This window comes from Acinonyx jubatus, chromosome C1, assembly GCF_027475565.1.
Source record: "Acinonyx jubatus isolate Ajub_Pintada_27869175 chromosome C1, VMU_Ajub_asm_v1.0, whole genome shotgun sequence".
Lineage (NCBI taxonomy): Eukaryota > Metazoa > Chordata > Mammalia > Carnivora > Felidae > Acinonyx > Acinonyx jubatus.
This window is the reverse complement of record NC_069381.1, coordinates 216,695,829-216,722,960: the sequence shown is the minus strand read 5'-3', so window position 1 is coordinate 216,722,960 and position 27,132 is coordinate 216,695,829. Positions and strand designations below refer to the sequence as shown.

The following is a 27,132-nucleotide window of genomic DNA, read 5'->3' as shown; positions in this document are numbered from 1 at the left end:
TCCTCCGAGCGTGTCTGTTGTGGCCACTTACACGATCAGTGGATGTCCACGTAAATACACTTAGGAAGACTCCTCGGGTAATGTTTGCCATTGAGTCATTATTAGTCCGTGTCTGAGTGACACAGTTTGTACTGGTGACACTCAGGCGCTGCCTTTTCCCACTGTCCACGTCCAACCAGCCGCGGGTTCTCGGGGTGTGTGGTCCTCCACGGGGGAGGGCCTGGGGGCGCTGGGCTTGGGGTTCGAATTGGGTTGTTCTGGTGGTGGCGGTGTGTGCCCTGGGTGCCAGGGTGCCCAGGCCTTGGGTTTACATGGGCCTGGACTCTTTATCACAAAGTAGCTGAAAGCCAGATGCATTTGAAGAACTTCCATTTGGGCCATTACGAACAGAAACGTCTTCTGCCATTATAACTCATTAATGGGAAAGTGGTCATTTAAAATAATTATTTCCTTGTTTTGAGCCCTTCAGAAAGGAGACTTTATTTAAGTGTTTCTTCCTAAAAGCCCTCAAAATGCTTTTCGTCTTCAAGGACAGTGATCATATTCAGACTGAGTTTAATTTGAAATAAGCAGTTAAAACACAATGTAAATGTTTTCGCAAAATAAAATAGTGAAACAAGGAGCATTAGACCTTTATAGGCAAGGGTGCACCTGGCCATCCTGCGTGTGGCTCCCCACCACGTGCTCCGGACCTGCCCATGGCCTTGCCCTCCTGGAGTCTCTCAGGCAGAGAAGGAGGACGCTGCATGGTGAATTTGGGGGAACTGGACTTCCTTGCCACCTTTCCTTCGGGATTCACGAATTGTGCACGCTTTTAACAAGGGCACACTGCACGGCCCTGTTACAGATGGCGTTGGGTTTAGTTTTTTTCTTTGGGCCATTCCTGTGTCTAAAGCACACCGTGGCTCCTTTTATGTGTCTCCCACACCTCCTCCATTCCCGAAAGGCCGTCCCTCTGTGGCCTTTGAGCCTTTTGGAAGACTCTCCCTCAGGTTCTGAAGGTCATTTCAGAAGAGCAGGTGCACACAGACCACATGGTCTCTGAGGTGAAAGTTGGCTCCCGGAGGAATGCTGGGATGAATGGCGTTTATTTGCACGTGTGAATTTTGTAACATGGGTGTTTTGAAAAGCCTTATGGCTTGTGTCTTTATTTTACGGTTTAGCGTGATCTGTGTTTGTCTTATTTTGTAGGGTTCAGAATAAGCTGGAGGTGCTGAATTACACAACCATTCCCATCTATCTCCCAGAAATCACGATCGGAGCTCACCAGAGTGACCGCATCTTCCAGAAATTCACAGAGGTGAGATTTTGAACCAGGAGCGCTGGCTGCGGGGCCCCCACGACTGTACCAAGGTCACTTCTCCAGAGAGTGGCTTTTGTTGGTTTTTTTGCGTGTTGGTTTTAGTGAAAGAGCTTCCCTTCCCTTGAAGTAATTCTCCTCCCCTCCTCACTCCGTCCAGAGCCGGTGAGGCTCCTCGGACGGCCCGGCCGTGGGCAGTGAGCCACCCTGGGGAGCGCGTGTGGCACGCGGCCTTCCTGGGCAGCAGTTTCTCTTGACGTGGAAACGTTGTCTCCTCTTTAGCCCTTGTCTACGTTTCTCCAGTGTCAGATTTCCCTTGGGGTACCGCCTCCCTCCTCACGGGACATGTGTCCGCGGAGGACAAAGGCGTGTTTGTGCAGGAGGCCCGCGGGGCGGGCGTGAGGCCGAGCTCGGGGGCTCCGACTGGGTTTGGGATCTTACCTGCTTTCCATACCTTTGTAGTGAATCACTTGTTTTCAGAACGGTTTGGAGAATCATTGGCAAAATCCCACGAACCTAGAGGACACTTAAACCAGTTGTGTTCTAGACGCCGGCGGGTGAGGGGAGCTTCCCCTGGGGATCCTGACATCGGATCGAGAATAAGAGCAGGATTGTGTCTCCACGCACTGTCACTGGGGTTGTTATTGGCAAATGTGTGAAATGACTGTATTCAAATTAGCTCTTCAGGCTAAGCAGCCAGCATTTAGCTCAGTTGAAATCTTAGGTATTTCTGCATCTCTAGAATGCTAGCGCATTGCTTGACGCACCGATCGGGTGTCCGAGTATATCCCATCGCTCACTGTCTTACTTGGGATACTTGGTATTTTCTTTAAGTACTTTTGGTTGTTTTGAAAGTGAGTTTATTCAGTGAGATTTGGGGAAGTATGCAGTAAACCCACGCAGCTGTCACTCAGCAGTGCCCACGCTTAGTACGTTTGCACGTCTCTTCTGAGTGTCGTAGCACCTAAGTGCGTGTAGCTCTGGGGGGCCATGGGGGCCAGGCTGGCTCCTCCCTGCTGCCTCTGTCGTGGCTCTTGCACAGGTGGGAGAGCCCGTACTTGCTGGTGGCTCCGCTCTGCAGCTGATGGCTCTCCAGGTCCTGCGGAGCCCGGGGCACAGGAGGCCTCCTTTTGTTCTGTGTCCTCACGACTCCCACCTTCCAGGCAGCCGGCGCTGTGCTCGGATTGGCACCGTGGCTTCCTCTCTATCTCCCTGGGTCCTCTCCCGTGTTGCCAGAGCTGCAGGTGTGCATGCAAAACCTGGCCCCGCCCCCTCCGGCCCCACCCCTCTGGCCCTGCCCTGGCTCCCCTTGCCTGGGACACGGTCCCTCTGGCTTCCAGGGAGCCTCGTCCCCCGCTGGAGCCCCAAGGGTGTCCACCGTCTCCCGGGTGTCGTGTGCTGGTCCATACCACTGGCGCTGTGGGCTTGAAGGGGGTGCACGCACAGGAAGTTTAAAACCAGATGGGTATTAAGTTATCTAGTGAGAAATTTTTGCCCTTTTAAATTTTTAAAAAAATTCATCTGATTGTGTGAGCGTGTTGATTACTGATTACATGTCTGTAACATTTCTGTTACTTTTGATGACCTCACTTTAAAAAAGTTTTTTTTCATTTTTCTTTTTAACGTTTTTATTTTATTTTTGAGAGAGAAACAAAGCGCTAGTGGGGTTAGGGCAGAGAGAGAGAGGACACAGACTCAGAAGCAGCTCCAGGCTCTGAGCTGTCGGCACAGAGCCCGACGTGGGGCTCGAACTCACGAACCGGGAGATCGTGACCTGAGCCGAAGTCAGACACTTAATCGCCTGAGCCGCCCAGCTGCCCCTTGATGACCTCACTTTTAAACAAGAAAGCAGTGGGCCGCAGGCTCAGAGATTTTGCAGTCACTGATACGTGGGTAGAATTTAGCAATAAGCCCTTCTTCATAGTTTCTTGTTGTGCTCTCTCGTTTATGGTGGGTGGTACTGGCTTTCCACTTGAATTACCGATACAGTTTCCTCTTTAAACTTACTGTGACAAAGGGCATTCAGTTTTTCTAAACGTAAGCAATAGATTGGGCACACAGCTGTGGCTGGAGCAGGGCAGGGGCCTCCGGTGAGCTGCGTGGCTGTGCCGCGCTCTGTTGGCTTAACGTTCCGTAGGCGTCAGGCGTTTTCACCTCGTCCTCCCGCACGTTCACTGCCTTTGGTCATCAGTTCAGTTGTCCACTCCACCGCGTGCTTTCCGGGTATGTGCGGGGGACCATCGCGGGGCACAGGATGGGCAAGAGCCCCTGCCCTCGTGGAGCTGACGTCAGGGTGGAAGGACCTGGAGAGTAAAACTGAGAGTTTGTTAACTGGTGGCAGATGCTGTGTAGAAACCTGAGTTCCCAGAAGAGGGCAGGGCAGAGCCTTGCCAGGTGGCGGCTGGATTTGGAAAGCCTGGGTCTTGCTCCCAGAGGCCACCCTGAGAAGGTGGCCTGTGAGCGGAGAGTGCAGGAGGTGAGAGGAGCAGGGGTGGGTGCTGGGGGAAAGGCCCGGGAGGGGAGACGGGCAGATGCAGAGCTGAGGCTCAGTGCTTCCAGCACGGTGCCGAGGCTGGAGCGGGGGCAGGGAGGGGGGAGTGGTAAAGAGACGGGGGAGGCCAAAGAGAGGCCTCCTGGGCCAGTGGAAGAAGGTGCAGGAGGAGAATTGCATGTTTTGCGATGGGAGTGTGGTGGTGTCGGATTTGAGAGTAGGTTGAGCAGGGGTATGGACGGGAGCAGGGAGGCTAGTTAGGAGACTTACTAGGAAGATAGACGGAGAGGTAGCATTAGCTCAGACCAGGGTGGTCCTGGCACGGTTTCAAAAAGTGGCCATTATTATGGGTAGAACCAACAGTCTGTTGAAATTTTGTATTGGAAATTTTGTATTGGCCACCGCTAGGTCGGTGGCCTCAGGAACTAGAACTTGAGTTGGAACTGGCAGATGTTGGCAAAACAGAGACACAGGTTTCCGTGAAGGATGAAGGATTTGTCGTTGGCGGTGTTTGAGATGCTCACGATCCCCGTGAAGAGATGTTGAATAGGTTGCGTGCAGTGAGTTTGCAGTTTGCAAGTAAGTGGGACTTGTAAGTACACGTTTAGGGGTGGTCAGCGTGTGGTTGACGTTTGGAGTCGCGGAGCTAGTGGAGCTCACGGGGGGTGAGCACGGGTAGAGGAAGAGAGTGAGGTCAAGGGGTTGAGGGGGCAGCAGAAAACCAAACTTCGTCACCGTTTTCATGGAGTGTACGTTGAGTATGTGTTTTATTCCGTTAGTTACTCTTACCAGTGGGGATTGGTAGTGCCTGTAGGAATTTTTCCGTTGATACACGTCTGTTAACAAAGTGTAGCTTTGGGGCGCCTGGGTGGCTCCATCGGTCGAGCGTCCGTCTCTTGATTTAGGCTCAGGTCATGATGTCACGGTCGTGAGCGTGGAGCCTGCTTAAGATTCTCCCTCTGCTCCTTTAGCACTTGCGTTCACTCTTTCTCTCTCTCTTAAAAAATAAAAATAAACAATAAAGCATAGCTTTATGTATGTTTCTTTGTGTACGTGAGAAACAGCTGGATTATCCCAGCAAAGCAGGACTGGCATCCAGAACACATGAGACTCTCGTCATCCCGTGGGGGGGGTTGGGAGGGCAGTGCCCCGCTGTGGAGCATGGGCGGACCCCTCTGCCGCGCCATGGATGGGGCGGGGGGTGTCCTTGCGGTGGATGGGACCCCTGAGTGGCTTTGCTCACCACTGTAGTGCGACGCTGCTCAAGGCAAGGAGGCTTCCGGTTGACCTGCGGCCCCAGCCTTTGCAATGACAGTTGTGGGCAACACTTAAAAGTCCCAGCGTGGGACAAGAAAAAGGAAAACGCGTGCCAGCAGGTAACGGCAGCGTCACTCCTTTCTGACCTTTATGCCACCTGTTTCCCCTTGGCTTGATGGGCTGGATGGATCTCTGGTGCGTGGGCAAGTAGGCGCTGTGACAGTGGCTGGTGTTTCTGACATCAGTAATTCACCAGTAGGGGTTATGCTGCTGTGGGCTAGTGGTAGATATTCTCCCTTAGGAGCTGAAGGAAGTTCCATTTGACCAGTAGTTGAATTTCCGTCCTGTGTGGGTGTCGAGTCTGATCACGCGTGTCTGCCCCAGACGATGCTTTTCTCCTTTTTTTGTTCGCGAGCTCAATCTTACCCGTTGATTTTCTAGTGGGACACAGATCTCGGTCTGGTGGAATCAGTCCCCCTTTTGTGTGTATTAACCTCTTCATCTGGAGCTGAACCCAACTCACGTACTTGATTTAGGACTTTTGTACCTGTGTTCCTGAGAGATTGTAGTTTTCTTGTGATGATCGTCCTCAGGTGTTGTCGGGGTCACACTGACACATGACACGGAGTTGAGGTGGCACCTTCACTTTTTGTTCTCTGCAAGAGTTTGCAGAAGGGGCGCGTCACGGCTTCCTTTAGCATGTGCATGGGTTGACTGGTGGGGCTCTGTTGGAAAATTCCCGATTTTGGCTTCAGTCGCTTTGATAGACACGGAATATTCAGTATCTTGTCCCTTCTTGGGTTCGGTTTTGGAAGTTGTATTTATCACAGAATTGGCCCCCATTTCATTTAGATTTCCTAATTTCTTGGTGTGAAGTTGTTTACAATGTTCTCTTTTATGCTTTTAACTCGAGTGGGCTGGAGGGTGACCGCCATCCCCGTCCTCAGCCCTGTGGCCAGTCCTGGTGTCTCTCTCCTCCTTCGCTCTTGGAAGGAGCTCAGGATCCAAGGAACGGTTTGTTTGGTATCCTCCGTTATACAGTCTGGTTCGCTGATTTTTTTCTCTTTTATTTGCTGCCTCTCAAACTTTTTACAATGAACAGATGGATCATTGATTTTTCAGCCTGTCTTGCTCTTGAACAGGTATGTGTAAGGCTGGACACGTTGCCCTCAGACCTGGCTTAATTTGAGCTCTTAAGTCTCTGTGTTGGGTTTTCCCTGTCATTAACTCAGAATGTTTTCGGATTTTAATCTGACTTCTGTGTACACCAGTAACTCATTTGAGTTCTACTGGATCATTTAAAAGCAGTTGAGATCTTTCTAACTATCTTTTTGTTCCTGATTTCTGGCTTAATTCCACTGTAATCCAAAACATATTTTTTATCATTCCGATCCTTGGATGTGACTGAGGCTCACTTTTCGGCCCAGCATTTGGTCAATCTGGTGACGTTTCGCAGTCCCGGAGGAGAGTGCCCCTTCCCCGTGCTGTGCGCGGCGTCCCGCTGGCATCCCGCGGTGACGCGTGTCACGGCAGGACTCGCGTCGCCGTCCTCCATGCTGGTGTGCCGTGCGAGGTGCGTGGAAGTGTGCCCCTGTTGGCGAGGCGTCACGTCTGTCGGGCCTAGGGTTGTGTCTCACGCGCTCCGAGCCTGTGTTGTCACGCGTCCCCCGTGTTGTGTGCTTGTCGCTCTCTGTGCGGATCCACGATGGCGCCGTGCACCTGGAAACGCGTGTGCTTCAGCCCGTGCGGTCCGTGCGCGGAAGGTGTACCCGCTCGCGTCTCGTGCCGCTGCCGTGTCTGAGGGGCGCCTCTCACTTGGGGTTTTGTGTGTTTCTTACCTGCTTTTGATTTTTTTCCTTTCTTGCCTTCTTTCGGATTCAGGGTTTTGTTTGTTTTCATTCCATTTCCTCCCTCTGTTTGCTTCCTGGCTCTCATTCTCTTAGCTGTTAGTAGCCAGCCTGGTGGCAAAGTGTGTGTCCTTGACTCAGTGGGGTCCACGGTGAACTAGACCTCATGGCCGGGACGGGGGCCCCGGGGCTCTTCCTCCCTTTGCCCAGCCCTTGGCTCTCCTGCCGCTGTCATCCTCTGTCCGACTGCCCGCTCGTCGGCGCGCCGTCGGCCCCCGCGACGCTCTGGTCACCGCTTTCTGTGGCCGGCGCTCCCGCGGGTCTGCCCAGGGCCCCGCTCTCCGTACTCTCGCTGCGTGTCCTTGTCCTGCCTGAAGAGTCGTGGCTAACAGAAAATCTTCTTGCTGAGTTTAAAATGGTCTTTATGATCTTCGTTTTATCTCCCCTTTCATTTCGGGATGTGTTGAACTTCCAGAAATAGCAGGAATAGAAAACTAACTCGCGCTGAACCAGTGCCCGTGCTCCACCCGATGGCGTCTTGGCTGCAAACGCTTCGCGCAGAGATTTCCAGTGTGGTCCCTGCACCAGCATCGCTGGCTCTCCTTAGGAATGCAGGTTCTCGGGCCCCACGCTGGGCCTCCTGGACGGGGCTTCTGGGGGCGCGGCCCAGGAATCTGCTGTGAGGACAGAACCGTGGCTTTGGCGTGTAATTCTTGCAAACGAGGACGTACTCCTTCACAACCAGCGTGCCGCTCTCCACACCAGGAGGTGAGCGCTCGCGTCTTTCCGCCTCTGACGCAGAGACCCCTTTGAGGGTAACCGTTGTGCCTCTGAGAGCGATGCTCTTGCGAGCGGAAAGACCCGGCGCAGGCTCATGGCCTGCATGTGATTAGGGCGTGAATCGGATCCATTCCTCAGGCTTTCTGGGACCCTTTTTGAGGTGACGGGACAGGCGGTTTTTGCATGCCCCTCCGTTTGGTTTCCCCGGAACCAGGTTTCAGTTGTGTGCCTTCTTGTAGGGACGTCCCAGGATTCATCACGTCTTCTCAGACGGCGCAGTTCCCGTGGGCCCCCTCCCCGCGTACGTCGACTTTGATCACTTGGCGGAGATGATGTGTTCACTGTCAGTCTCTTACTCCCTGTAACTTATGTAAATGTTTTCCGGGAAAGTACTTTGAAGCTTCGTAAACGTCCATTTTGTCATCAGACTCTCACCCAGTGGCTCTAACATCCGCCGATTTCCGTGGCTCAGTTACTAACATGACGGTTGCCAAATGGTCACCTGCTAATGCTGTCACTCTTCCTCCAGTGCTGGTTAGCGCTCCACTGTGTGCGAGTGCTTTCTCCTGTCCCTGTGCACTCACTTATTTGGCTGTGCCGCAGGGGACACAGGCTGGGGGGCTCCCGGGACCCCCGTGTTCGCCCACATGCCTGTGCTTCACTCTCCTCCCGTCCCGGGTGCCGGCGACTCTGGGCCCCTAGCAGCCCCGTGGGGTCCGTCCTCCTCGCCCCCCACTCGTAGGTCCTCACGGAGCAAGGAGCTGGGCTCTCACGGCTTCGGTCTCTGTGCTTCCCGGGCTGACCATTGTGTGTGACCGGTGTCCCGCCATGCCTGTCTGCCGCCGTCACCACTGATGTCCCCAGCCCCCGCCGGTGCCCCCGCCACGCACATCTCCACTTTGGTCTCTGCTTGGCTCGAGGTTCCTGACGTTGTCTGGAAAAGGTCTGCTGGTGCGTCTTCGGTGTGGCCTGTGCCCCACTCCCTGTCTGCCCCCTTCTGGGGCCGCAGTTAGCCCCGTGGGCCTTTTCCGCACCTTCCGTGCCCTCGCACTCTTCTCTGTTTTCCGCACCCTGTTTCCTCTCGGAGCCTGGGTGTGTTCTTCTTGTCCGTCCCCCCAGTTACTAGTCTTTTCAGCTCTTCCCAGCCTGCCTCGAAACCTGCATTTCCTGTTTGTGTTTTTAATTTTAATCGTAGTCCTTCTTGACTCTAGAATTTCCATTTTTTTAATTTCAAGGTATTTGCTGAAATCATTTCGTTACCTGATTTCTTGAACATACCAGGTAACTGCACTACCTGCACCTGTTTTAGATCTGTCTACACTGCCTGGTTCTCTCCGTCCCTTCGTTTTCCTGTTTTAGATCTGTCTACACTGCCTGGTTCTCTCCGTCCTTTCATTTTTGGTCGTTCAGTCTTATTTTTGGTGTGCCTTGTTTTTTCTTTACGTTCCAGCCATCAAAGATAGCGCAAAGCTCTGGTGGTGTTCCCTTACTCTGGAGAGGACGTAGGTGCTGTCCCTTGGCACCTAAAGTAGGGCCGGGTCCCCGAGTCCATTGAGAAACCGCCAGTTGGTGCTGCGCTTAGGCTTGTGAGGGTCTGCTGTGTTCCCCCTTTGCCCTTGCTGATGGGAGTGCGTTCAGTGGGGCCCTTGCTCTGTGGTGGGTCCTGACCCACCGTACTGTGCCCACCGTACTGTGCCTCCCCTGGTGCCCTCAGCTTCCCAGCAACGGCCTTTGAGAGCAGGCGAGCCCTGGGAGGGAGGCGTGTGGAGACCAGGCAACTCGCCTTTTCCCCTTTCTTCGCTGGGATCTGGAGCCTCCCCACATTGGTACCTTCGCTCAGGTGTTTCCCTCATGTTGCCTGTCTCTCCTGGTGGCTCAGGAGGGGCATGTTGTCCTCACTGGTCCACCGGGAGCTGGATGTGACAGCCATTTTAACCAGAGACATGGTGGCGGTATCTGGCAGTTTTTTATCGTTACTGTGTTTTGCATGTTATTTAATTTGTGAGTATTAAGAGAATCTACTACATTGGACTTACAGCTTTAATGGGTTTTTTAATGTTTATTTTGAGAGAGAGAGAAAGAGACGGAGCGTGAGCAGGGGAGGGACAGAGAGAGAGGGAGACACAGAATCTGAAGCACGTTCCAGGCTCTGAGCTGTCAGCACAGAGCCTGACGCGGGGCTCGAACCCACAAACCGTGAGATCATGATCTGAGCCAAAGTCAGACGCTTAACCGACTGAGCTGCCCAGGAGCCCCAGACTTACGATACTAATTAAATGTTGAGAAATGCTGGACGTTTTAATTGATTTTTAAAGTTTGTAAGCATTTTAAAAAATAACTCCATTTTTTAGAACAGTTTTAGATTTACAGAAACATCGTGAAGGCACGGGGGAGTTCTCACGCACCCGCCCCCAGTTTCCCGTGCTAACGTCATGTTCGCGAGGCGTGTTGTCACGGTGCATCAGCCAGCACTCGTACCTCCATACCTTCCTCGATTTCCTCACTTCTTCCCTAATGCCATGTTCCTGTTCCAGGATCCCATCCAGGACACCGTGTGACAGTAAGTTGCCATGTCTCCAAAAGCTCCATTTGGCCGTGACGGTGGGTCAGATCTCCGTTAGTCCTTGTGACGGTTCCGAGGAGGACCGGTCAGGTGTGTCTGCCTTTTTTCTCAGGGTGAGCCGGTGTTTGTGTTCTGGGGGAGAGAGCCTGCAGAGGCGAAGCACCGGTTCCATCCCTTCACGGATCGTAAACCTGCCTCCTCCCTGCTGGTGTCGGCCTTGACCCCCTAGCTGAGGCCACGCAGATGCACACGCTCCCTTTCTACGGTCTCCATGCACACCGCACACTTTACATCTGTCCACTGAGTAGGAATCGCGTGAACATTTAGAGGGATCCTGATGTTTTTGAAGGAAATTCAGTTGCTTGATATTAAAGCAGTGATCAGTTTGGGCACCTGGGGGGCTCAGTCGGTTAAGAGTCCGACTCCTGATCTCAGTTCAGGTCTTGATCTCAGGGTCACGAGTTCAAGCCCCGTGCTGGGCTTCCACACTGGGCGTGAGCCTACTTAAAAAAACGAAACACAAAACAGACGAGGGATAGAACGTAAATAGCGGTAACTGTTGTCCTCGTTGGCAGAGTACTTCGTCTGGACGTTGAAGACATGGGCATCGGTTTTTCCCAGGTGTCCCTTGGACAGCACATGGCGGGGCATCTGGGGAGGAGCGGCAAAGCCCCTGCTGCTGATCTCTCCCGCAGCTGTTGTAGGACTGGAGAGATTTGTGGTTCCAGGAGGGCTCCCTGGCCAGGCTGCAGAACTGCTTTCTAGAAATGCCTGAGGGAGCAGCAGGTGAGGCCGGTCCTCCCCGGGACACCCGAGGCACCGCGTGGTCTGCTGCCTGGAGGACAGCAGGGCGGGGACGCGTGAGAATTGTTTCCTTCAAGAGGAGGAATTGCTTGGTGTCAGAGCCGGGGGCGTCCTGTGGCCACGTATGTCCTGGGACACGTGAGTTGCTGGGGTGGGGGCCGTTGCGGGAGGACCCTCAGAAGCCCACCACCCTGCCGGCCAGTTTCTCATTTTCCAGGGAAAACTAGTTTCAGTGTTGAAAATGTGTTTCGGCCAAAGTGCCTCGACGGCATGACAAGTTTGTATGATTCTGATTCAGGTAGTAAAGGTGATGAAGTTACCAAGGTCACAATCCTGGTTTCGTGAGGACCTCGCAAAGTGTGTGCCCTGTGCTTGTAGAGACGTGAGGAGCCGGAGGAGGGCCGAGCTCTGCGTGTCGCAGCCCCAGTACACGCTGCGCGTATTTCACGCCAGACCCTGAACTTGCTGGGGCTTGTGGTAAGAGGTTATTAGAAGCAGGAACAGGGCGCCGACCTTTTGTTTTTAGTTAAGTGCTGTGGTCCCCTCTCCCTCTGAGGGTCCTTCTTCTCTTCCTGTCTGTGCTGTTCTGGGTCTGTGTTTAAGTCTCTTTTTCCTTCTGCCGGCGCTTTCTGAATCTCATTGACAGGATGTTATTTCTTGCTTATGGTTTCATTGGCTTCTCTTTCTTGAAGCGTCTCAAATATATAGCTCCTTGTATTCTGCACGTGGTAACGTCAGGTCTGGAAGAGCGTCAGACTTGGTCATTTCTCGTGTCCTCTGATTCTGACCCTTGGTGGCTTATTCCCTTCTGTATTTGGAGACTTTGGACGCGAAGTTCATGCTCTGTGGGCATATATCTGTGGGCGTTTGGTGAGAGTCCCTCCTAAATACAAGATGCCCACTTCAGTTTGAATCCAGATAAGCAACAGCTACTCTTTTGGTGTGAGTATGCCCCGAACTTTCCGTTCCTCGGGGCAGCCGGGACTGTGCGGGGACTCGGGGCTCCCACGCCAGGGTGAGGACTGACCGTGGCCGCCCGGGAGCTGTGCTGCGTGTCCGTAAAGAATCCCCTTCCCACACGGCCCCGCGGCCCTGCCTGTTGTCTCTGGGCGGCTCTCCAAATGTCCCCGGGGCAAGGAGGCCACAGCCCGCCATCCTGCCTTCCGGTCTGCTCTTCGCTCTCAGCCCCTGTTGTTGCTTGCGGAGCTCAGCAGTGCATTTAAAGCATTTCCAGAGGTTTTACATCAAGAGCTTTCTCCTGGCGTTGGGGCTGTTGCCTTGCTGGAAATGGAAAGCCGCCGGGTTCCCACGGGATCTGAACGCCGGCTTTGGTGCCGGTGCTTCCCGTGTCCGTGCTCCGGGCCGTCTGAGTCGGAAGCTCCATGTCTCTCTGTGCTCAACAGGTGTTTGCCTGGTGAACCCCCAGGACAGGACTCATTCAGTGCCCGACCCGCAGGGCATAGAAGGGAGACCTGGCTGGTGAAGGAACTGCGTCTTCTGTCATCATCCGAGAATCCCAGGCAGAGGGTGCCCTCGGGCATCTCGGGAGCACAAAGATACTGTGAGCAATGACGGCTTACCCCTGACGCTGGCTGCCGTCCTCCCCCCCCCAAACCGTCATCATTTTACGCTCACTCGCTTACCGCTCGGCAAATATTTATTGTTCCGGGCACTGTTGTAAGCGTCGGGGCCACATCTGGGACTAGAACAAAAGCTTGCTCGCAAGGAGCCTGCATCCTTGTTGGGGGAAGGCGGGACAGACCATAAACACGTATGTAGCGGGGCGTCTGAGTGCCGCGGGGCAGAGATGAAGCTGTCTCCGGGGGGAGCTGTGCTGAGAGAGGGCGCCCGCACGGGCAGGTGACCCCTGCACCTGCAGGCTGGGCACGGAGCCCCCGCCCGTGAAGCGGAGCCAGTGGGGCGGCGGGCGGAGCTGGAGGTGAGGTGGGAAGGTAGCAGGGCGGGGTCAGAGGGGGCTGGGGGCCGTGCTGTGAAGACTGGCCTGATGTGTTGGTGAGACCGGAAGCCAGCACGGTGTTTTGAGGGTGATCGCGTCTGTATCACGCGCGGGAAGGATTGCTCCGCTTGATGCGCTGGCCCTCGAGCGGGGGCAGGGAAGGGGGATGTTTGAGGAGTCTGGGTGAGACGTGGTGGGGCCTGGCTCACGTGCCCTTACCCGAGGGCCCCCTTCCCCGCTACAGGTTTACAAGGAAGGACGCTGTTGTTGAAGGGTTCAAGTGCAGGAGAGTGGTCAAGGGAGGGCCGTGACCGCGGGGGCAGGCGCCTCGGGCAGGCGCTGGGCGTGGTGTTTGTCTCACTGTGTTTCTTCGAGCCGTGTTGTGGGTGTGGTGCCGGGTGCAGGTAGAGACGACGCTAGGACTCGTGCTCTGAAGCGGATTGGCGGTGACGTGCCAGCTGGGCGTTTGTAGGACACACACAGCTGCTTGTTTTGACAGCGGGCTTCATTGTGGGGCCTCGGGCACACTTATTAATGGATCCTGTGTTAACTGAGTGAACCCAGAAAAGGTGTCTCACTAGAGAACTTTCCAGGACCAGCTGGACACCGAGGACGCCTGTCCCCTCTGCATGCTGGAGTGGCGCTCTCGTGTGACTGCCTGTCGGTCAGGCCATCCTAGGGGACGCTCGTGGAAGCAAGTCCGCCCAGCTTTGTGAAGCACGAGGACCCCTGGGGCACAGGGTTCGCCCCCACTGAGCTCCTGTACCTGCTCCCACGCTGTGTTCTGACCACTCAGCCAAAGCATTTCAGCCCCGTTCTCCTTTCCAGGCTCACACTTTCTGTTTTCTTAACGTTCGATTGAAGTCTGCAGTTGCAGCGACAAGTACCATCGGCATGGCTGTTTGAACTAATGACCCGTTCCCCTCGGAGGGTGGGGGGCAGGGGAAGTACCATGGCCCCCAGAGGAGCTGCCCCTTCCCCGCAGCGTGTGGGCCCGGGGCCCCGGCCAACAGGAGCCGCCGCGGGAGGAGGGGCGGGGGAAGAGGGCTGGTGAAGCGGAGGAGCCCCCGGAGCCGGCCCAGCCCCCGCGGCCGAGGGCACGGCGCCTGTGTGGGTGCTGTGGGAAGGTCGGGGTGGTGCGGGCTGCTGGCCCTCGACCGAGAGTTTGGGCAGAGTGGTGGCAGTGGGCTTTCCCATATTTTGTTTTATCTCGAAAGGCCGAGATCTCAGTGTTTTTGTAGCACAAGGGCAAGAGCCAGCAGGAAGTGAGGGAGAAGGTATGGGAGGGTGGGCGCAGCAGGTGGGCAGAGACTGCAGGGGTGCAGAAGGGGTCGCCGGCTCACCGAGCAGGTGTGGCCGCCCTCAGGGCCGTGGGCACAGTGCGCAGGCGGGCCCCAGCGCCTGCAGGAGCGGTCGCCCTGAGCGGGAGTGGACACCACTTCGTGAGATCTGGTGGGTGAGGCTCTTTCGCGCCAGAGACCCCTGCCGGTGGGCCGCTGGCCCAGTAGAGGACCTGCCTGCGGGGGGCGCGGGGCCCGACAGGCTCCGTCCAGCTTCAGGTGAGGACAAGAAGAGGTAGAAAGGACTTTCGTCAGTCCTTTATGCTGAACCGCGGGCTTCACTTGGGATTACTCATTGTCTACAAGAAAGCCTCTGAGGTGAGTTTTAGACTCACCTTTCGGGAAAGGCAAGGCTCAGAGATCAGCTCCAGCGGCACCCTCCTAAGGAAGGGCGTCAAGGGCGGAAGTCTGGGGTGATGGTTCGGAAGACGCCGTCCTGGCTGGCGAGGCCTTCTGTTGGCAGACAGCGGGTACCCAGCAGGGCCCGGACCCTCCGAGGGCCTCGGCGCCCTCCTGGTGGTCGGCAGTGAGAAGGAGAGGGGCTCTGAGGGGACGGCTGGGGTGCAGGCAGGAGGGTCCCGGGGCAGGGGTGAGAGCTGAGAGGGCTGACAGAGAGGCTGCAGTACGAGGGCGGCCAGTTGTGAGCTGTGGGCGAGGCCCCGTGCTGCTGCCCCAGGAAGGCAGCGTTGTCGTTATTCCCATTTGTAAACGAACCGCCTGGCACAGAGGTTATCTGCTGTTGGGGGCGGAGGTTCCCGGAGGACGCACTGGGGCTGTGTCCCGTCAGCCAGCCCTTCGGGCACAGCAGCCACACGGGGGCCGCCGGGGTGGCCGGCGTGCAGGCGCGTGTGCGTGAGCATTTCCGGCTTAGCTGTGTCGTGACCTGGGGGTGCAGACTAGTGAAGACAGACCTGAAATTTCACAGGAATAGGATTTTTTAGTTTTCGTCTGGTTTTGTTGATCCTGTGACCTCGGCGTTTGCTCAGCTCTGTCGCTGAGACCGAGGTCGAGGGCTGGGGTCCGGGTCCTTTGAGGTGCCTGCCACACTCCGGGTGACTGTCTCCAGTTTCTCCCGAAGTGATGTTTGCAGAGGGGCACGCGTGCCTGGAGTCTGAGAATATCCATCCGTGCTCTTTCTGTTCACCCGGTCCTCTTCGGTACTTGGAACGGCCGGGGCCCGCTCGGGGGGGTGCTGATGTGTGCGAAGCAGCCTGCTAACTTTTGAAAGTCATTTTTCAGACGCTGTATTGGGTCACTTTTTATTTCCGTGCAGCCCTTCCTTAGGGCAGACAAGCTGTGAATTGGTTTCCACTTTACCGATTCAGTGTCTTTTCAATTTAGGGAGGCCAGATGCTATTAAGATACGGCGCTCCCTCCACCGATCCGATTGTTCCAAGACAGTTGCTAGGACAACGGTCTTCTGCTTCCTCTCCTGCTGTTTCTATTTCTCCACTCTCTCAAGTTGTCTTCACCGCAGCACCAAGTGACCATGTTTCAGAACAGAGACGGTCAGTCACTCCAGCATGCTAACACCGCGTGCTCTCGCTCCTGTGAGATTCCCTTTGATAAAGACAGATGTGCAGTGACCAGGAGCCGTAGCATCCGTCACGTGAACACGCTCGGGAGGAGGGGTGCAGACGTTTAATTGTTCTGCGCTTCCTCTCGGCACATAAGCCTCAGTTAGAACTTACTCTGCTACGTGTGTTTGTGTCCAAGTGCAGATTCTCAGCGCGGACGTTGTTTAGTTGAGCGCGTAGAGTGCTCTTCAGCCTGCCCTTCGCCCGTCGGGGCTGGAAGACGCGCCGAGACGTGCGCTGCGAGTGCCCCTGCACACGCTGCCTGGAGAGCGCGTCCCCGAGACTCCGCATCGGTCCGTGTGGCCCGTGACTTCGAGTCCCGCGTGTGAGGATAACACGTGTCCCCCGGGGAAGACCGGTAGCGCATGACGCGGGCTTTTCACCAGGTGCTTTCCCCTGAGTGAAACTGCGGATTGTCACGTGTTATCTGAGGCTCTGCTGGTGGCAGGTCACGGGGAGACGCCTTAGCACGCAGCCTGACAAAGCCCGGGTGCCCGGACTTGGCGGTGCGCTCAGTCGATACTTTTGTTTTACGGTTTCTAGAAAGAATACTATTTTCAGGTATTTTAAGCGAGTGCTTGAGTTGGGGCCTTTTCCACTCACTGCTCACGTGAGTCCTTGCGAACACACGAGTCTGTGGTGCCTCTGGCAGCGGGTTTGGCCGCTGAGTGTGGATGTGTTTGTAACAGGCTGTGGTGTTTGTGCTAAAGATAGAAGGCACTTGTTCTTTAAAAGATGGCTTTTGAAAATTGTCTTTGATAAAATGAGATTTTGAGGGGGGAGTTGATTTCAGAGTTTCATCCTTGATTTATGCTTAGCAGTCATGGAAAATCAGGGAGATTGTATATCAGAGAAGTGCCTCTACTAAATAATTTCTACCACGCTCTTTGAAATTAATGAAAAATTCTTAGAGTCCACTAGCCTTTCTACGTAATAATGGGAAATAGAGATCGGAAGTTGGAATCCCGGGGTCACTCCAGACTTACCGAGCCGGCAGAGCATCTGGAAAGAGCAGAGTCCGTCGTAGCCGGTATAACTCACGTCCCGGCTCTCGTGGGGTGAGGCGGGTCCAATACAAGGAGGGCTTCATTTGATCCTTTTAAAAAAATTCACCTCTCGACAGTAATACGACAAAGGATTTGAGGCCAGAATTCCTGCCTGTGTTCTAGTTCTCTGGAGAGCCGCTAAGAGACTGTGAGCCTCAGTGAGCGCCCTGCGGTGACCGCTGAGAGCCAGGGTTCCCGACCGGACTCTGCAGGAAACACAAGAGGAGGTGGGAAAGCCTGGGCGTCCACCCTCCCAGGCCAGCGTGGAGCGGGGACCGTGCCCCAACACATGCCCAGGCGTCTCTATTCTAGAAACTTGAGCGGCACAGCATGATACACCAGGACTGGCAGATAAACAGAGAATCGGAGGGAGTGAATGGAGTTTGGTAAAACTCAGGAAAGGCAGCACGTGGTCGAGAGAGACCATTTTCCAGAGTTGGCGGCGGGGAGGACTTCCTGTCTGCTAACCCACTCCCGGTGTCCCGGAAGATGATCCCGACTCGAGCCCCGCGGTTCTAGCCTGCCGCTTGCAGCCAGTGGCTCGGGCAGGTCACGTAACATCTTGTCAGTAGGACGGCGCCCGCCTGCCCCTCGTGGCGTCGGGACGTGTGAGGCGGTGCCGGCGGCGGGACTTGGTGACCATCGCTGGCGTCGATAAGTAGGCCGGTGACTGCCCTGGGCGTCGCTTTGAGACGAGTGCTGGGAGGAGAGTCTGCGGACGGCTGCAGGGGCTCCAAGGGGACAGGGAGGGCTCGTGGAGACAGGGGCAGGAGCCGGGGAGGAAGAGCGGCCCGGGAGGCACCCCAGAAGGGCAGGGGCGAAGAAGAGGCAGAGGCCCGGACAGCCAGTTGTCAGCTGCTCCCTCGGGGAGGTGCCTGTGCGGGAGGTGGGGCCGGCTCCGTTCCCCGAGCACCGGTGTTCTAGTCTCCGTCACAGACGGGGGCCAGGGCACTTCCTTCCCGGGAGGTGGTGATGGAGCAGGCCTGGGGGAAGGGGGAAGGGGGAAGGGGGAAGGGGCAAGGGGGCGGAAGCAGGGCTGCAGGAGCCAGAGCCTGGCCCAGAGAGGGCCGCGCGGTGAGCCACTGGGGAGAGGCGAGGTCTCTTCCTGCTGGGAACCTGCTCTCCCGCGCCACGCGTCGACGCTGTAGCAAGTGAGGGTCAGATTTGCATCGTTTTCTCTTTTCCTGCTGCTTTTGGCTTGGTTGATAATGGTCTGTACTTCTGTTTTATTTCCGCTGTTGACTCAAACGCTACACCCGTCTCACCGTTAATGACCGCCCCGGGCCGCTCCAGCACACGCCTGTCCCTCGCCACGTGAGCGGCCCGTCCTGTCCTGCCAGGCCACACGGAACGCAGGCGCCTCACGGGGGCGCCTCCCGCCCAGCTCCTCCCGCCTCTGCCGGGTTGCTCCCCTGCATTCCACGTTACCCGTGTCGGTAGCCTGGTGACCTGTTGTTGTTATCTCAGCTTCAAACGGTCAGTTCTCTGTGAGAGAAGTGAGAGGTCCTTCGTGACCCGCCGCCCGCCCCGTCGCTCCCTTCTCTGGCGCGCTCGCGCTCTGCGGTCCCAGGCTTCCGTCTGGCGGCTCTCTCGTGTGGCCTGAGCCGCCTCCGTCGCTGGTGCTTACGGCACGGGTCTGCGGGCAGCGCGTCCTGTGAGCTCTTGCTTGAAGAAAGAGAAGAACCAGCTTCAGCTGCACCTTCACAGACACGGGCGCCCGGAGAAGAATCCCGGGTTGGCGCGCGTCCCCCGTGACCCGCTGAGGCCCCGTGGATCCTGGCCACACGGCTTCCGTGGACGAGTGTGAGGTCCCGCTTGCCCGCGGCCCTCGTGTCTCTTGCTCTCTGTCTTTGTCACCGCTTCCCAGCCACTTCGTCGCGACGCGCCTCCGCGAGCCGTCGTGTCCCGCCTGTGCGCGGCGCTCACTCGGTCTCCGTAGCATCTGTGAGCACACTTGGGCCCTGTTGCCCCGGGTGTTGTCTCTCACCCCTTCTGGGGGCTTCGTGCACAGACGTTGTCCGACTTGACGGTGACCCAGAGGTCACCGAGATTCTGTTTGGGGCCTTCTTGTCTCTGTGCCTTACTTTCAGTTCCCCGTTTCCTCGTGTGTGTGAGACACGCTGGCAGTTCCCTGGTGTTCGTTTGGGTCCTCCGAGGAACAGAAGCCAAGATGGGATTAAATTGCCCAGACTGTCGGGAGACACCCGTGAGGAGTAAAGGGCAGAGATGCGAGGTGCAGGGGGAGCCTTTAGTCCTCCGCTGCGTGCCGTCCATGACCAGAGAGGGACGGGAGGAGCGTGGTGTAGCAGCCGTGCAGGATGGACCTGGCCAGGTGGACGAGGGAGAGTCCCACGGCCCCCACAGACAGGCTGGCCTGGTCCCTCTGTGGCTCTGAGCTGAGGGCCGAGCGCCTTACCAGGGCGTGGCCTCGGTGCGAATGGGGTGGTGGACCACAGGGTCGGCGCGGGGGCGGTGGGGACATCTGAGCCGCACGCTGCTGTGACCACCACCCCCGTCAGGTGGAATCTTATTTCAGAAATCCTATTTTCTTTTAACGCTAGGATTTTTATTTGTTTCTTTTTATGTTTTCTAGTTTTCTCATTATTTTCATTTTTCATTTAATTCCTTGAGGAGGTTGAATATTTTTATAATAGCTGTTTTAACGGTCTTGTTTTCTAATCCGTCATCGTCATTGTCTGACGATTTGTCTGAGCCTGATTTGTTTTCGCCCTTAATTTGTTTTCTCCTGGTTACAGGTTATGTTTTCTTTCCTTCCTTCCTTCCTTCCTCCCTCCCTCCCTCCCTCCCTTCCTTCCTGTTTATATTTGAGAGAGAGCAAGCGGGGAAGGGGCAGAGAGAAGGAAAGAGAGAATTCCAAGCAGACTCCACCTTGCCAGCACAGAGCCTGATACAGGGCTTGAACTCACAAACCAGGAGATCACAACCTGAGCCGCAACCAAGATTCAGACACTCAACCGACTGAGCCACCAGGCGCCCCAAGTTACATTTTCCCTTCACGTGTCTAGAGACTTTTCAGTGGTTGCTCTGTGGTGTTAGTTCTACGTTTTTGAGTACTAGATTTTGTTTTATTCCTCTGAAGAGTGTTAGAACGTTTACTCTGCCAGCCGGGGGTAACTGCAAATCAGTTTAACAAGCTTAGCTTTTTGGTGAGTCTCAGGTAGCCTGACTTCTAGGGAAGGATTAGCCCGATACGTGGGCGTGGCAGGCCTTGGCTGCCTGGAGCTCAGTCACTCACGGCCTGAGGGGAGCACCTTGCAGCCCCCAGAAATGCTCTTTCCCTCGGATGGCCCTCTGCCTGCCTCCGGGAGCGTCATCTCACGCGTGCACGGACGTGCCCAGCCGCAGACCCAGTGGGTCACTGCGATGAGCCTCTTTCCTTGCCCGGGGCCTCCCTTCTAGCTCTCTGCCCACAGATGCTAGCCACCCTGACCTGTCTGTCCTGGTGTGGATTGGTCCAGTGGCTCTCACGTGGTCCGTCCTCAGTGGCAGAGCACATACGGCCGCTCCCCGGGCCCCTCACCGGGCCCCTCCCCCGGCCCCTCCCTTGGGCACGTACCCCCACTGCCCCCCTCTCCTGGGCACATACGGCCCCTCACCCGGCCCCTCTCTGGGCAGAGAGGTGCCACAGTCAGTCTGCAGACAAGCGGCATGACCGATTTCCAGCCAAACCGTGTTTTCCCCGAGCACAGTCGTCAGGCTGGAGGTGGTCTTCGGGTCCGGCACTAGGCCGTCCCCGGCACTGGGCCAGCAGCCTGTGTTAAGTGCACAAGGACACGTGGAAGCCCAGAATCGCCCCCGCGGGGCAAGCCGCGGCGTCACAATCTGGGCCGGCGGCTTCCGCGCCTTCTGAGTGCTGTGTCAGCATCCGTCTGCTCACCGTTTACTTGCCCTCGAGTGAGCAGCCCCCCTTCTACAAGTGTACCTGAAACACGGAAACCTGGAGGCACGCGTCGAAGATGGTTTCTCTCCAGGAAAGCCTCAGGAGCAGGTTGGCCCACGGGCTGCACACGGGAGGCAGTTGTGGCCGGCGGCCTAGGGAGTGGAATGGAGTCCGAGCCAGAAGACGTGGGTCCGGATCCTAGTCCCGTGCACACTCTAGCTGTTTGTCCCTGGGCTACTTAGCCTTCTTTTAGAGAGAGAAGAGAAAGGACTGCGCGTGCTATGAACTTCAGGAGGCGTGGCGTGTGCAGTTAGCTCAGCTCTCCTTCCTTGGCCCCCGGCCCCTGGGCCCCTAAGAGGCAGCCTGTGAGAAGTTTCTTTTGAACGTCCCCTTCCAGGGGTCGTGTGCTAGCAGTGCATGCGTGTGTGCGTACTTTTGTGCCTGGGTGCGTGCACGCGTGTGTGTGTGTGTGTACGTGCGTGTGCCTGTATGCGTATATGCATGCATTTGCGCGTACATGTGTGCGTGCAAGTGTATGCGTGCGTGTGCATGTGTGTACGTGCCTTGTGTGTGCATACGTGTGTGTGCGAGCGTGCATGTGTGTGGGGAGGGGGAGGCTGTCCAGTAAGCTGTCGTGTGCTGTTTGCCAGGAGGGTCAGGGATCTCACAGTTCTCAGCGTTATAAATGTTAGTTTAAATTACACATGACCGTCTGACACGCAGATTTTGCACAATTAAATCATTTGGGGAAATCGGGAATGATTTTGCAAATACATACTTTGGTATTCGTGTCTTTTCCCATCTCTTCCGTGCCAATCAAGATGATGCCAGTGGGAACAAGACCTGGGCCTGGGGAGGAAACCACTGAGCTGCGGACAGCCTCGGATGCCCACGTCCTCGGTCTCTGGACTGCGAGGCTGTGCGCCCCCCAACACCCCGAGGAGGGCTGCCCAGGGGGAGCTCGGGTGGAAGGCCACCCTTCTGCCTCCTCCAGGACATCAGTGCCCGCTCTGTGCCACTCACCCGAGCCTCCTGCTTGTTCCTGGCTCTTCCCAGTGCCCAGCCCTGATCGCCAGGTTTACGGGGGCACTGAGCCCACTCATCACGGAGAGCCCCAGAGGTGGGCCGGCTCACCACAGTATCGGGCACCAGGCAGCTTGGCCACTTTTCTGGAAGAGTTTGTGTTTGTGGTTTGCTGCAGTGTTTTCTTAAGGAAATTCACTTTTTGATTTTTTTTTTAACGTTTATTTATTTTGAGAGAGAGAGAGCACGCATGCACACATGAGCAGGAGAGGGGCAGGGACAGAGGATTCCAAGCAGGTTCTGCGCTGTCAGCGCAGGGCCTGATGTGGGGCTTGATCTCAGGAACCTTGAGATCATGGCCTGAGCCGAGATCAAATCAGATGCTTAACCGACTAAGCCCCACCCTCAGGCGCCCCTAAACTTTTTGATTTTTAATGGTAAATGGAAAAGGTGGGGAAACAAATTCCTGAGAGTATTAAACCGGCACAGCACCGTGACTTCAGAGGACAGGTGTGTGCAAGATTATCCTCAGCTCACATGTCCCACGTGGAATTTCGGAGAGGGAGCGCTGAAGGCTTGAGTTCCTAGGTCGTCTTCCTTCCTCCCTCGCCCCGTGCACACGCAGCGGTCCTCAGGCCCGGTCAGCAGGTGGCCCCCCCACACTTCACATGTAACGCTTCATGGGATGTTTTCAGAGTGAAGAGGGGGCCTTCCGCTAGTCAAAATCTCTTCTAAGATATTTTCCCGTGCATGAAGAACAAAGTAAGACCAGAAGTAAGTTCAGCTGGGAGAACCAGAAAACAAACCAGAACATCAGCGGCTTGAGGAAGATAGGTGGTCATTTGTCCTGTACAGGCTGGAGGCTTATACTCGGGAGGCGCTGGGCAGCTCCTGTCTACAGAGTAGTCCGGCTAGCGGCCCCGTCACCGAGGGGGTGGCCCTCGTCCGGGGATGCGCACCTACAAGCCTGTGTGCGCTAAGGGGTGGCCAGGCCCGGGGAGGTGTCGCTCTGGTGCCGGTTCCTGAGCGGTGCCGCTGCGGGGCTGTGTTTTCTCACATGACGAATGTGAACTGGGTTCTGCTGGTTTGCAGGTCTATTTAAATGAGCAGACGCAGCTATGAAGTAACGTGTAAGCAGCTTATCTTGTGCTCCCGCGGTGTGAAATGTTCCGAATGGAAACCCTCCCTGGGGTCTCTGTTGGCTTGTACATGCACTGGAAAGGGACCCTGAGGATCTGGAATCAAAGGCCAGTGAAACCGCGCCCTGAGATGTCCGGGGAGCAGGCTTCACGAGGCAGTTAGCAGATACTGGCCGGACTCAGCAGGTTTAACGTTCTGCTAGTTTTTGTTTGCTCCGTGGTGGGAAATTGGATTTGCGAGGAGGAGGACAGAGCCAGCTGTCGCCTGCCCAGCCTGTCCTCAGCAGGTGCTGCCATGAGGGCCCGTGTGGCAGACGCCAGCACGAAGGGACACCTTGACCTCAGAAACCCGGGGGCTCAGCCGCGCGGGTTTGCCGCAGGGTCGGGCGGGTCAGAGCCTCAGTGCTCTTGCGCGGAGACACCAGCGCTGTGTTGTTCGCCTGTGGCGCTGCGGCGGGTGCTCAGAGAGAGGCCGTCTTCCGGCAGGTGCGCTCTCCTTTCCTGCTGCGGCTTGGTGCCTGGACGGCCGTTTGCTGGGTGTTTCCGGATGGCGCCCGGCCTGCCCTCCCTCCTTGTTCTTGCTCTCAGTGGGCCGCCTGCTGGGTGGCGGGGGCCTGCCCTCGGATCTCTGCACGGCCCTGTCTCTAGAGCCTCGGACCCAGCCTTCCAGGGCCCCACACCATCTCCACGAGGTGCCCCGGGGCTGCTCCCGTGCGGTGTCCACAGCCCGGCTGGGGCCCCCTTCCCCGGGGACATCGCCTGTCCTCCCCCTGCTCCCCTCTATTTACCCAGGACCTTGAGCCCTTCGGGCCCAAGGAGGCCAGAACGGCATCGGTCCCTGCGGCTCTCGCCCGTGACACTCCCTGCACCTGTTCCAGCCCAGCGACCACCTTACACCCAAGTGCTTGTCAGAATCAGAGAGCAGAAGAGCTCACCTCTTCCTGCCGCTTCCGAGTCCTGTAGCTCGCACAGCGGCCCCGGGCGCCCGCCTCTCCCCGGGGTGTCCTCCGTTCTCCATGCTGGGCTGGCCCGCAGCGCCGCCATGGGCTGTGGGCGTGTCACGCGTGCTCCCTTGCCAGTCTGCCCCCGAGACTCTCAACTCCTGGAGAGCTGGGTCTTGTCCTTTGTTTTCCTCTTGTGTTCCCGGAGTGCTCGTGGCACCTGGGTAGGGCCCCATTAGCAGGGTACCCCGGGCCTGAAAGTAGGGATGGCCCACACTTGTCTCCTCTACCTGTGTGCCAGCTCCCTGCTCACCCCTCCTGCCAGTGCCCCGGTGGCCGGACCTCTGCTGCCCGCTACAGAATCCCCCCGCAAACCTGAGGCTCCAGTAGCCAGGAGAGAACATGGGCCGGGGACCTCAGAGCTGGTCGTCAGGGCTGTCTGGCCTTGGGAGTGGCGTTCAGGGCCTTCACGGACACGCTGCCCACATGCCCCTCTGTGGTTCCCCTCGCTGTGGCTGCAGGTGGATGCCTTTTGCTGATCAGGATAAAGGAAAGACTGATTTATTTATTTATTTATTTATTTATTTATTTATTTATTTATTTAAGTTTATTTTGAGCGTGAGAGTGATCAGAGGAGGGGCAGAGAGAGAGGAAGAGAGAATCCCAGGCAGGCCCCATGCCGATAGCGTGTCAGGCTCGAACTCCTGAACCGTGACATTATGACCTGAGCCAAAACCAAGAGTCAGACACTTAACCAACTGAGCCACCCAGGTGCCCGTGGTTTATTTATTTTTTAATGCTTTAGTACTTATGTGCAAAATTTGGAAGAGTTTTGCATGTAGCGTGTACAGATCTTTCCACATCGATGTGAAAATACGAAAAAGAAAATTCAGTATTTTGTTCCCATTTACGTAACTTGAAAAACATGCTGTATCTGAGTGTTACCCTGCCTGCGCAGCGCGTCCCTCGGGTCTGGGTGAGCCACACGCTGGTGCTGCCCTTTGCAGCCGCTCAGGGCCAGCGAGCCCTGGTCCCGATGCAGACTCCTTTGCCCGCGGGGCTGGGCTCGCGTCTGCGTGGCACGGTCTCTCTGCCCTGCATCCCCCGTCTGTGCCCCTGACTTCCCTCGGGTACACGGCGGGCAGGCCGGCAGGAGACCTCCCTCCTCCCGGCCCCGTTGCTCCCCCGACAAACAGCCCTCCTGGGTCCAGCCGCTCCCCACCCCTGCTCCTGGAGGTTCCCACTGAGGTCGGGCCTGACAGTTCACCCGCTTCCATAACTTGCCCACATAGGTGGCGGAGGGCGGAGGGCCCCGCGTTAGCCTCAGCCGAGGACTCACGAGAGTGTGCTGGTCCAGACTGTGCCCCCCGGAGGTGTGATTTCATTGGCAGGTTTTGCAGTGTCACCGTGTTTTTAAATCATGGCCGTCAAAGCCAGGCCAGAGGCCGCCCCCAGGTCTGCTGGTTGCCGGAGCATGCCAGCCGGCTGAGCTCTCACCGGGGGCCTGTGTGACTCCCCTTGGAGCAGCACCCGTCATGGGGCGGGCCCCCTGGTCCTGCTGAGGAAGCTCGGACTCGAACAAGCTCTCGGGCGGGTGAGCCGGGGGCTCCGTGTTCCTTGTAAAGCATGTGACCGTGGCTTTCCCTCCCACAGCTGCCGGGACGCAAGTACTGCCCCGGGTACAATGCGGACGTGGGTGACAAGTGGATCTGGCTGAAGTGACGGACCCTCCTCCGTGGCCTGCATCGCGATGACGAGGACACTTCCGGTCTGCCTCACTCGTGGGGTCCCTGCAGCTTACTCGGGGGGAGGGGTGGGTGAGCCGGAACCAGGCCGCCTGTAGTGTAGCTGCCGGGGGACCGGGAGCCTCTAGTGTTTGGGAGGCGGGAATCTTGTAGCTTTGGGAATGATCCAGAATTATCACCGGGGAAATAAATCTGCTATTAAAGACCGGATGTTACTAGATGTTTCTAGAAGAATTCCCTTTCATTGCAGCCGTGTTCAGTGTCATGCAGATTTTGTACCTGTCTTCACACTTCGAGAAATAAAAATAAAACTGTTTCTGTGGCATTTGTCTCCGTCACACGTCTGCACACGCACACGTCACATACATGTATGTGCACACACGTGTCTGCCTGCACTTCACCGACCGTGAGCTTTGATGCATTTGGTTTATTCAGTCAGAAGCGAGGACAGAGAGGGCCCCTGAGGCACTGAGCTGTCTGACCGGCCGTCCGGCTACTGCAGGGGGCACAGGAAACAGGCAGGGAGGAAATCACCGCCTGCTTCTAGAACCACCCGTTTCTTCTAAAAGACATGTCAGGAGACACACAGGAGGACCATCGTTGTAATTCCTCCGAAAGCAAAGCAACGAACTCTGTGTTGTCTGCAGAAACGAACACGGAAAGGGAAAATCCCACTTCTCCACTGAGACGTGGAAAACTTCTTGCACGCTTGTTGTAGAGTTCCGCGCGTCGGGGCCGCCGTGGGGCAGGTGCAAGTCGTGGATCCCGTTGAACCCAGGGCTCCCTCCTCAGAGCTGCACCCCGGCCACCTGCCACCTTTGAGACGTGGGAGACCGAGGCGACATGCAAGTTAACGTCCAGCTCCTGGCACCCCTCCCACCCGTCCAGCCCTGCCCACCCCTCGGGTGCTCGGCGGGCACACGGCCTGCCGTCCTGGGACTGGAGCCTGGGCAGTGCCCTTTGGGCCTGGTGGCCAGAGATCTGCTCTCCCGCCCTTCCCCCCTCCCCCTCCTGCTCCCCTCCTTTTCTTCCTTCTTTTCCCTTCCCTCCTTTCCCCTCACTTCCCCTCCCTGCCTCTCTCTTCCCCTCATCTCTCCCCTCCTCCTCCCTCCCTCCATCTACCCCTCTCCCTCCCCCCCTTCTCTGCTTTCCTCTCCCTCCCCCCTCACACCTTTCCTCTTCTTCCCCTCCCTTCTCCCTACTGCCCTCCCCTCCTCCCCTGCTCCCTCACCTCTTCTCTTTCCTTCCTTTCCCCTTCCCACCTTCCCTTTTATGGGGGTGGGAGGGGGTTAACAACTGAAAATAAAGTTTCCCAGCAGCATGTGACTTGGAGTCAGACCTCAGTGTTGAAGCTTCGCGGTTCCCTGAGAAACGCCGCCTTCATCGCCGCTCTGAAGGGTACGGGGCCAGTTGTGGGGCAT

At 56.6% G+C, this 27,132-nt stretch overlaps 1 protein-coding gene across 3 annotated transcripts in view; it reads left to right on the top strand.

Moving 5' to 3' along the window:
- The window catches only part of NDUFA10 (NADH:ubiquinone oxidoreductase subunit A10), a 51,433-nt gene extending 25,397 nt beyond the window's left edge, over positions 1 to 26,036 (top strand). Inside the window, exons 9-11 of one of the 3 annotated variants that reach the window (XR_003416132.2) lie at positions 1,192 to 1,300; positions 16,061 to 16,302; positions 25,620 to 26,036. Coding sequence is in view for 2 of the 3 variants with exons in the window: in XM_027046107.2 (XP_026901908.1) it covers positions 1,192 to 1,300; positions 25,620 to 25,688 (178 nt within the window). In the remaining variant the exon portion in view is untranslated. The remainder of the gene's footprint in view (positions 1 to 1,191; positions 1,301 to 16,060; positions 16,303 to 25,619) is intronic. The other 2 variants (XM_027046107.2, XM_027046124.2) reach the window with 2 other exon arrangements.
- Positions 26,037 to 27,132: the final 1,096 nt, after the last annotated feature.